The 10,988-nt window shown below is 40.8% G+C and overlaps 1 protein-coding gene across 1 annotated transcript in view; it reads left to right on the top strand.

The window, feature by feature from the left end:
• The window catches only part of LOC119025090 (LIM and calponin homology domains-containing protein 1-like), a 28,331-nt gene extending 17,429 nt beyond the window's left edge, over positions 1 to 10,902 (top strand). Inside the window, exons 16-31 of the mRNA XM_037108434.1 lie at positions 781 to 1,122; positions 1,412 to 1,450; positions 2,185 to 2,314; positions 2,700 to 2,857; positions 2,955 to 3,603; positions 3,967 to 4,575; positions 5,604 to 5,706; positions 5,806 to 5,831; positions 6,020 to 6,133; positions 6,271 to 6,363; positions 6,459 to 6,660; positions 6,913 to 7,012; positions 8,160 to 8,234; positions 8,341 to 8,449; positions 8,735 to 8,837; positions 9,473 to 10,902. Of these exons, the coding sequence (XP_036964329.1) occupies positions 781 to 1,122; positions 1,412 to 1,450; positions 2,185 to 2,314; positions 2,700 to 2,857; positions 2,955 to 3,603; positions 3,967 to 4,575; positions 5,604 to 5,706; positions 5,806 to 5,831; positions 6,020 to 6,133; positions 6,271 to 6,363; positions 6,459 to 6,660; positions 6,913 to 7,012; positions 8,160 to 8,234; positions 8,341 to 8,449; positions 8,735 to 8,837; positions 9,473 to 9,498 (2,878 nt within the window). The 3' untranslated portion in view covers positions 9,499 to 10,902. The remainder of the gene's footprint in view (positions 1 to 780; positions 1,123 to 1,411; positions 1,451 to 2,184; positions 2,315 to 2,699; positions 2,858 to 2,954; positions 3,604 to 3,966; positions 4,576 to 5,603; positions 5,707 to 5,805; positions 5,832 to 6,019; positions 6,134 to 6,270; positions 6,364 to 6,458; positions 6,661 to 6,912; positions 7,013 to 8,159; positions 8,235 to 8,340; positions 8,450 to 8,734; positions 8,838 to 9,472) is intronic.
• Positions 10,903 to 10,988: the final 86 nt, after the last annotated feature.

Raw genomic sequence — 10,988 nt, forward strand, 5'->3', positions numbered from 1 at the left:
TAAATTTTTTTTTACTAATCAGAGGGATGATAAAAATGTCAATTCAGTTAATTTTGCCGTGGGAAAGGTTTTTGATAATAAAGACCAAAAAAACAAATAATAAATTAACTTTTACTGTTAACATCTGTTCATTATTTCTATTAATTATCAGATAACATTTGCAATATCATTTTTTGGACATCACAGATCCATGAAATAAAAACATTATTGACTATTTCTGGTGGTATCTAGCCAAACAGATTGTTTCAGTTTCATTTCCCAGTTTGTGAGATATCTGTCTTTAAAAGTTTGCTAAAGCTCAGGACACAACTAAATACTGAGCCAATCAGAAGGGAAAAATAATGAATATACAATTTAATAACTGATTAAAGCACGCCGAATATTTTGCCTGAAATGGAATTAATGAAAATGTTTGTTTTTAGAGATTTTAACGCAGAAAAAAATGGTTGGGATGTGTCTTTGTTGCCGTGAGATTTTAAGATTATCCAGGTTAACAGTCTCTTGAAAAAGATGTTCTTTTTGATTTTTCTATGCTTCATTTTTAAATGTCCATTATGTTAGGATGGAAACATGCTGATACCTCACAACCTCAGAACATAAAAGCAGTGAGAAAGTGAGAAAATATATTTTGACAGTATTGTGACATCAGCTACTGGGCTGTGCTCAGAAAAGTTTCTGAAAACAGAGAGCGGAGCAGATGCTTTTTTTTATGCTGTGTGTGATGCAGTCTTGATTTACGCCGTATTTCCTGGTAATCTTGGTTTTGTCACTGGATTTTAGCAGCGTCGTTACCGTGCGAGCAGAACCTCCGGCCCCGCCCTCCAAAGCCCCAACCCTCCCTCAGAGAGCAGGGCTGAGGGAGAGGCAGGAGGAGGATGGAAAGCACGAGGGAGACATCCCTAACACCTCTGTCACAGCTGTGACGGAGCCTCTCTCTTCTCCATCGCTCACCCCTCCACCCAGTCCTGCTGCTACCCAGACCCGTAAGGTGGAGGCAGAGCTGGAAAAGCAGAAAGTGGAGGAAGAGGTGGAGGTGAAGGTGGAGGAGAGAAAGAGGACTGTGAATGAGGAACCGCGAAAGAAACCCTTCTGGCTGGATGACGATGATCTGCCTCCTATAATGTGAGATGCCCGTTGAACTGTTTGCATGTGTCTTCATCACTACCATTTCTCAGATTTAGCTCTGATGTTCATCCAGTCTGTGTTGATGTCACTTAACATCTGAGAGAGGAAGCGAACGAGAGTCAAATGATTACTCTCCACTGTTTCTTTGTTGTGCTGCAATGATGACACGTTGTAAGTAGAATCCCCTCGTTGGGATGTGAAGAGTTACATTAGCATTACACCCCGATGCTGTCCATTTCCCTCACTGCTCTCTCCTCTCATTCACTTTACTCTGTTATTGTTTTAGGATGAGCCGGCGAGTTGCTTTTTTGTCTGAGGACACTGAGTAAGTCTTCGGCGTGAAACCGGATCGGCCTTTTGCATGATACCAATACATACACACTGTGCACGTTCAATTTTTAAGAGTTTACTCCAAAAATATATGACACATTATCATTGTTCTTATTACAGTGTCTTGTCACGTTTTTACTAACTTTACTTTTAGTTTTTGCTTTTAATGTTATTCTGTTTTGCACTTTTTTGGTTTAAATCCACAAGCCTGTGTAGACTATACTAACAAATTGTTACTAAGTTGAATGAATTTGTTTGGTTTGTTGAAATAAAAGTTATGTTTGCTCAGTTTCTTGTTTGATTTCTTTGTGATTAGTTTGTGAAAACAGTAAAATTTTTGTTACTATGTCGAGCAACACGTACACAACTAATATAAATCCACTAAATACTGAAAATAACAACAACAGTGATGTAATATTTATGTTGGTGGACTTTTATTGGTTGTGTATAAGTATGTCTTGCTTTGAAATAGGTTGTTTATGTCATCTATTCATTTTGAAAAGGGCTTTCTTCCTCCCTGTTCCTTTTCAGTCGTAGAAGGTGTTTTATTTTCTTGGATCAGAGTGCAAACATTTTGATTTTTGTTTTGGAAATATTCACTGAAGTAAACAATGAGTCAATTAAAATGTATTATCCACTGTTATCCAGATTCAAGTTGGACAACATGAATATTTTTGGACAAGTAACTCGTTAATTTACCCAAGATCATACTTTCTTTTCCCTCTGTAGGAGTGTGAGCTTGGGCGACATGCTTAATGAGGACGAGGTTGGACTTTTACCAACGCTGAGCCAATCACGACATGAGCGCATGCATGAACAGTACAACAGCTTTATGGAAGAAGAGGACCACTGGCAAGACGTAAGAGACTTTAGAGAGCGTGTGGTGTCTGTAATCAAACAGCAACAAAGCTGAAAGAGAGCAATGAAGATGCTTTCAAATTCTCTGTTATTTTTTACTAGAACAGCACTTTGACCTGACTTTTTCTTAATTTCCTTTGGTGTTTTTTACTGTTTTTGTTGGTTACACTATTGTTTCTGTTGCAAAAGGAAACAACTGTTAGAAAAAGAAAGCAAACAAAGAAATGTTGTGGGGATAAAATTAAACCTCTTATGTGATTTTATAAATCCGTCAAGTTGTGAAATAAATTAAACCATTGTAATCATGAAACTGGGAAACCAGGATTTTCCTCAGACTATGATCATACCATTCAAAACTATGATTGTTGAATCCCTTGCTGTGACAGGACTTGACTCGCTGGAAGAATCGCCGCCGCAGCGCGTCCCAGGAACTGATCAGGAAAGAGGAAGAGAGGAAGAAGATAGAGAAAAGGATGAAGGATGAGGCAAGTGAGCGCAGCAAGAGGAAAAGCATCAAGACCTACAAAGAGATTGTCGAGGAGAAGTAAGGAGGATATTATGGCTTTGAGCCCTCTCTATAAAAAGTTTCTTGCAACATCAAAAACACAGAATTCTTAAATTATTTTACTTGTCTTTTCTAGGGAGCGCAGAGAGGCAGAGCTGTGTGAAGCCTACAGGAACGCCGCGACTCCAGAGGAGGCCGCCATGGTTTTACAGCGCTATGCTCTTCGCTTCACCATCAGTGATGCAACACTGGACAGCCTAAAACTGCCCAGATCCACTTCAAAACCCAAACAGGACCCACTTCAGGTTGACAAGGAGCACAAAACGACATCACCTGTTATTGACTCTGGAACGACAGAACCTCTGCACAAACCAGAACCAACGATCACGGACCAGACGCCAGCAGAACCCGAGGAGACGGAGATGGATACAACTCTTAAGCATGAGTTGTCATTGTCTGTCTCCTCCAGCTCCGCTACGCCCATCAGTCCTCTCAGCCCGGTCACAAACAAAGAAAATGTGCCACCTCAGTCACTACAACTTAACGAACCTCAGTCCACACCGACAGAGTCTCCAACCACACAGCAAAAACAACCGATTACAGGAGATTCAAAGCCTCAAATCAAACCCCTTTCACCTCAGATTGCACAAGCGCAGCCTCACACCACACCGCCTGTACACACACTTCCCTCTCCTTCATCTGTATCCCCCAGACCCGTCCCCATGCTGGCAGCCAAGCCCTACTGCCAGCCCAGGAGCACACAGTCTGGACACAAACCTGTGAAGGTGAGGGCTCCATAACACTCTGTCATACCAGTCAGCATCATCTGATACTCCATTGTTCCACCTCATTGCCTGACCTCATACTTACAGAGAAGGTGTTGTTGCTGTACACTTTGAATTCTTACTCCTCTGACATGGAGGCTGCTTTGAGCTCTCTGCATAAAGTTTGAGTTGTAATTGAAGTACAAACTTGTTTTCAGATCTTTGGTGTATATAGTATTAGTACTGGTTTTGCATTGAATTGCATTAAAATTCTAGTATTGTTACAAGTGTTAGACACATAAATACAATAGACACATAAATAAAATAGACTATATAAATTAGAAAAATGATTTATCCTAACTGCTATGTATGTGTCCCATTCAGATGGACGGGTTAGTGCGATTGAACGGAGAGGCGACGGAGGATGTATCAGTTCCCACTCCACCTACTGCTGCTCAGCACCCGCCACAGGAAATCAAACATGTTTCCTCTGAGCAGCCAGAGAAAGACCTTCCCTCCAAACAGTCGGAGAAAGATGTTCCCTTCAAACAGACTCAGAAAGACGTTCCCAACAATCTGGAGGGGAAAGATGTTCCCTCCAAACAGACAGAGAAAGACGCTCCCTGCGAACAGATGGAGAAAGAAGTTCCCTGCAAACAGACGGAGAAAGAAGTTCCCTTCAAAGAGACGGAGAGAGACGTTCCCATGAAAGAGACAGAGAAAGACAATCCGTTCAAAGAGATGCAGAAAGATGTTCCCTTCAAAGAGATGCAGAAGGACGTTCCATTCAAACAGATGGAGAAAGACGTTCCCTCTGAGCAGCCTGTGACCAGTCCTGTTGAGCCAACGCCTCCTCCACAGGCGGAAAAGCCCACTTCAGGCTCTGCCATCAGCTCCTTGATTGGAGGCCGAAACTGTATCATCACAACAACTATTGTGACAGAACTCACTCATGTGGAGCCGTATAACCCTGATATCCAAAGCAATGGACAGGTAAGATTATAAGTGACATGTTAGAGGATTGTAACTTTGTGTTTAAGTCCATTTGAAACATTTTTCTATTGTAACTTTGTGTTTAAGTCCATTTGAAACATTTTTCTACCTAGATAACTTTTGTTTGTAGGTGTTGTGATGTGTGAACTGTTTTCATGAATTTTTGCTGGCTCACTCAAGTGTTTATGGAACGCCCCGACACCTGAGACACGAGAGTCAGCTGTTGATTCTTACCACTCAAGAGCTACAGTAGCTGAAAATTAAACCCAGGGGATGAACTGGGAACAGGCATACGCACAGTTAAAAACAAAATGATGTTTTGACTTTAGATGCATTAAAATGTTGCGGTTCAGCAGCTGCCTCTGGTTTTATGAGCACTCTCATTTCCTCCAAGAAATTATTGTTTTATCTTTATTACCATCAAATCAGAACATGAACAAAAGGAGCAAGAAGAGAATACAGCTTAATGTGCCCTCGGGGAAATTTGTATTAGATGCCGTACTGCAGTACAAAAACAATAAAACAGCACGTACAGTTCAGATGAAAAACTGCTAAAAGAAATGTGCACAGGAGTACATTCTTATGCATTTTGTAAAGTTTAAAACACCAAAATTTGGTAGCGAGGATGTTTTTTTGTTTTGCTTCAGTTCACCTTGGAGGGCAGTCAAGCTTGAATTCACAGTGGGGAGACATTAGCTGGACCTAAAACTATCGTCAGCTGTTCACTGTGATGGATGATGTATGTAAAGCAAGATTCGACTCTCTTGATTTTAATAGCGCATTTACATAAACTCAAACCAGCGACTGTCTGAAGAAAGACACAGTAAAATGAAATATACATAAACCATCGTGTTTTTTAGATTTGAAACAATAACTTCAGTTATTTTAAGGATATGTGAATTAGCGCCACATTGGCTCCAACATTCAAAAACAGCAGCATGGCCCATTAATTTTTAAATAAATAAATAGAGACAAGATCCATTTTCCAGTTGATGTTTTATTCATCTAATTGAATATTTGACTTTCAGGTCAATGGTACTTTGGTGTTGAATGAGAGACCAGTGGAGGAAAAAAAGGCTCAGCCAGCTACATCACCGAACAGCATGCAGGAATACTCTCCCACTGTCACAGGTGAAACTAAACAAATAAAAATAAGTTAGTGATGTTCTGTATCATTTCTTATGGCAGATGTTAATTTAATCTCTGTACATGTTTCTGTCTCTGCCTCAGAGGGACTGGAGGAGAGCAGTGTGTCTGTGAGTATCTCCGAGCAGCTCCAACTCGTTCTTTCTGTTTCTCCTTCATTCTTCAATTTGACCCTGTCCTGACCCTTTGTCTCCAGTAGTCGCTGTAGTCAGACTTGTCCTCTCACCTTTCCTCTTTTTCTGTCCTTTGGTCCGTATATGTGTGTGTGTGTGTGCGATTGTTGGTTGGGTCTGGGTAGATTGAGACCCCCATGTTGAACTTGGCTAAACGTGTTAATCACTGGGTCTGGGACCCCAATGAGGAGCGTAAACGCCTGGAAAGTTGGCAACAGGAGCAGGAGCGCCTCCTACAGGTACACTGGTCAAATGGTGTGTAAGTGCATGTACTGGCACAGGATGTTCTGGATATAAATGTGTACGCGTTCATGTGTGTGTTATATGTGTCTTTTTTGTTCATGCAGTATTTAACATGTGCAGTGTTTCTGTGCAGGAGCAGTACCAGAGAGAGCAGGAGAAGCTGAAGAAGGAGTGGGAGAAAGCTCAGCTAGAGGTGGAGGAGGAGGAGAGGAAACACAACGAAGAGGTACAATCACACACAAACTGACAGAAACAAGAAATCAAAAGCATCGCTGCTTTTCTAATGTGTTGTAGCTTTATTCTCTTGTGTACATTTTCCAGGAGAGGAGGATCCTAGAGGAGACTGTAACACCCCTCAATCCCACTGGTTTGTTAACCCAGCAGTCAGGCCAGACCTTGACAACTTCTTCAGATCCAGAAAATAGTGAGACAAAAGGAGGAAACGTTCCACCACAGCAAAACGGCGAAAGAATCTCCACAGGGAACGAAGATCAGCATGCGTCCAAGCTGCATTTCTTCCAGGGTAAGATACACGAAAAAATACAAATTGATATGCAGGAGGTGTGGACATCTCATCATCATCATCATCATCAGCCATCATCAGTTTATTCAGGGAAAATGGATAGATATAAAATATCAAATAAAAAACAACTGACATGTCTAATTTATCAAAGCAGTAATAAAGCACATTAACCAGTTCATCTTGTACACTTAAAATGATCTACGGACACATAAATGCTCAGCAATAAAAGTTTATTGTGATGTATTTTTGTAGATTCTGTATGCGATGGTGAACCGTCAAAGAAACAGGAACTGTGGAAGACGGCTTCTCTGGACCGCAACCCTCAACTAAACCAGCCACATATTGTTAAAAGGTACGTCAGGACGCTCTGTGTGTGTGTATGTGTGTGTGTGTGCTACGTTTCTGTCCTGAATGTACACAAACTTGTTCTCATTGACTTGTGGTAGTTGCCTTTTAGTTACTACTCTCATACTCTACTTTTATAGAAGCAGAAATCTTCATTGTTACCAGATTCCAGCTATTTTGTTAAATAAATAAAAATATAATCTATCCGACTCACTTTAGTAAATTTAATGGGTGAGACACAGTCCAAAAGCTCCCCCTACAGGCTGTGTAACAGACATGACATCACTGACAAACTTCTTTCTATTTTCATCAAAGTAAAACTTCTCTAACAGTAGCAGCAGCAAAAATACCTGATGTTTGCTCATGCTAACACTAGCTACTATAAGCTAATGGTCATACCAGAACAAGTTGACTAAAGGCTTTAAATCTGTGAGAAGTTAATTTACTAGTCATTAATTGATATTTCATGAAGTGTTAACTGATAAAATAAAGTCAGAGTGACTTTAGTGATAATTTCCTGATGGTGCGCAGCAGGGAGTCACATTACAGCCCACATTTAAATATCATGTGTGTGTCAAACACTTGTGTTAGCCATGTTTTCCTATTGAACTGCATGCCAAGATTTTAATAGCGATCCAAGGGCAGGAAGTACTGCACTGATGCACATGTTTTATGCCCACATGGCAAACATTTGAATGGTGGATTTAATTATTCGTTATTCTACTGCTGAGAGAAACGTGCTTATCATTTCCACGCCATGAAAAATGCTCATTTGATAATTACCATCTTGTTTTTCAGGTAAAAAAAAATACACATTTAGTTTTTTCGCCCTAAGTGACTCTTCTGAGTTCACTGAAACATCGTGCAAACATATTCCTTGGCCTTTCTCTGTGGAGAGCGCATGTTCACCCCATGTTTGTGTGGGTTTCCTCTGGGTGCTCCGGTTTCCCCCTCACCATCAAAACAGTATGTTGGGTTTACTTTCCTGTCAGTGCCCTTGATGAAGTCACTGGCATTGAACTGGAGTTAGTCTGAGAAGTGATCCTCAGAGGTGTATTAAACGCAGAGAACACATTGTACTACGTTGTGCTGAGTATGATTGTATACGATAAATAAAGATTCTTCTTCTTAATTGTCTGCTTTTTCGACCACAGGTCTGAATCACATGACGCTGTGATAAGCAAGCAGCAGTCCTCCCCGTCATCACCTCAGCCTCCTTCACCCAGCAGGTAATGATGCAGGCACACATACACAAAATCAAGTACAAGAATCCTCGAAATTAGAGCTTGTATCTGAAAAACCCATCTGCTTTTTGCCTTCTCGCTGTGTGTGTAGGTGTGTTAGTGGGAAGAGATTATGCTCTGGTTGTTCTCAACCACTGGGAAAAGGAGCTGCCATGATCATCGACACACTGGGACTGTTTTTCCACATGCAGTGTTTCAAGGTGCTTTATTGTTCTACTGCGCTCATGTACAGTAATTAGGAAACTGTATTTTACTTTACACAGAGGAAGCATTTGGCTTCTGTATAAATATTATGAAGATGTTTACTGAAGCATACACACTCCCATCATAATCATGTCCAGGGTAGCGTGCACACATTAAAAAGGAAAACAGAATGATGGCTGATGTATTGCAGGAATAAAGCTAATACTCATTTTCAACATTTGATAGCTTATCTGAAACTATCCCACCTGTGTTTAATGTGTAACTGTGCTCCTGTTCTTCAGTGTGGAGTGTGTAAGGGGCAGCTGGGAGATGCCACCGCAGGGACTGACGTACGGATTCGTAACGGACTGCTCAGCTGTCATGAGTGCTATATTGCATCTCGGGGTGAGGACACATGCACACACACACACACACACACACACACACAGACTTACACACATGTGCACACACATCTTTTGTCAGCTTCCTATCTTACAATCCAGAGTGCTACAAGAAGCAGGTCATCATAGAGACGGAGGATTTTTAATTTAAAGGAATTTTGTCAACTAGAGACAGCTATCTGCCTTTGCTTGTTTATTCTTATCATTTCAAAAATGGGAATACAACTTCAACTTCGTATAAAAACTCTGAGCAGATATTTATTATAGTTGTTATAGTCATAGTTGTAGGAGACTGAAGAAATTAACTATATGAATGCAGGATGTATTTGTCCCTGTGCAACAATGAAATGAAAGTTTGTAGTTCCTTTCATGCCATATACTTAAACTGTAAACACAGATAATTCAGTTTAGAATAGAATTGGATAAAAACATAAAAATAAGATCTGACAAACAGTGTTATTAAAGGGGGACTTGTCCTATAAAGTCAGTTTGTTTATTCACTTTATTCAGTCATGAACGCGAAGATTTATTTGTTTAGGCATCAAAAAATCAGTCAGTCCGAAACTAGGTAGTGCGCCTTTAAGCAACCTTATTAGAAGCTATGAGAGCAGACGTTAATGCATTTTAATGTGTTTGCAGGCAGAGGTCAGCCCACCACACTATGATGATCTTCAGTTGAACTGTCGACGTCAGCGATGGAGCACAGAAGAATTCTAGCACCTTGAATCACATCCTGGAATATTCTGGAAACCTCCTCCTCGAATCATCGTCTTTTCCTGAAATGCACAACAACAGCTTTATGGACGTAACTGAGAGCAAAACTGGACTGACATGTGGACTGAGTGACACAACATCACGTGCACCCACAGTACAGTGTGTGTGCCTCCTAACTGTACACATGTAAACACTTCGTTTAATATGCGTAGCATGGATTTAATCAAGAAGTCAGTGTGTTTAGGCCTTTGCACATCCATACTCAGCATAGTAAAGACACAAAAACAAGGATCTGCTCCATCATAAGCTTAACATGTTGCGCTAAAAGCTGAACACCAGTGTCTTCAACACATCAGTCTCAAACCCTTGTCTCATTAACTCCTGCTTCTGCACTGATCACGTGACTCCACTCTCACTGAGTGGTGGCGTAAAGTGGTTTGGGTTGGATGACCTGAAGTAGCTTGACCATTGCAATGCCTTACTCATCAACATGCGTCATTTCTTCTCGTTCATTTTGGTTTTGTGTTTACAGTTTTGCATGAAAGAAGAACATATATAAGTTATTGTGAGTATCGCTCAGAATGAGTAGTGTGGGTTTTTTGATGTATCTCCTCAACTTTAACTTTCCGCCAGTATGTTGTACATCCTCATGATATTTTAGACATTTTTTGGGGGGCATCCATCTAACTTACACCAGCTTTTCTCTTTATGATAATTTTTACAGGAATGAGAACGCATGTTATTAGTTATACTTGTTCTTTGGATTTTAAATATTTTCCCTTTAAGATGTTTATCGTTTATTCTCATAGATTGACTGCATCCGAATCAGTGCCTTATGTAACGAATGCAAGGACAAGCAGTGTATGTGCAGGAGTAGTTCACACTCACACAGACCTCAGGGTCTCGGCACATTGTGTGTGTGTGTGTGTGTGTGCGTGCGTGTGTACATGTGCGTATGAAACAGTGCATGTAAAGGTATGTATGCGATGTGTGATTGGACTTGAAGCACAGTTCCATACCAGCAAAAAACATTTTAAATGGATCAGCATCTTCTTATCACCTGCTCTCCATCCTTCCCATATGAGCTAAACCAATGACACAAAGTGATTTGCTGCTTCCCTGTTATTTACTCCCCCCCGTATTATGACAGTACACAATGTCCTCCGATCTCTCCTTGTCTGCCTCTATCACAAGTGTTGCCTCCCTGGAGTCTGAGCTGATGGTCTCTCTCCTCTGCATGTTACCGCGTCTGTCTGGACACCTGACAGCAGCTTCATCATCCAGAGGAACTGAGCGCTCAGTTCATTGTCTTTTATAGCAACTGTATGTTTATCAATAAAATATTTTAAATCGGATGCTGTTTCTTTTTGTTGTGTTTTCTTTTTCAGGTAGAGAAATGAAGGTAGGAGCTGTAATCTCTTTTTGGCAGGTGAAATACAGC

The sequence above is a fragment of the Acanthopagrus latus genome, chromosome 1, assembly GCF_904848185.1.
Source record: "Acanthopagrus latus isolate v.2019 chromosome 1, fAcaLat1.1, whole genome shotgun sequence".
In the NCBI taxonomy this organism is placed as follows: domain Eukaryota; kingdom Metazoa; phylum Chordata; class Actinopteri; order Spariformes; family Sparidae; genus Acanthopagrus; species Acanthopagrus latus.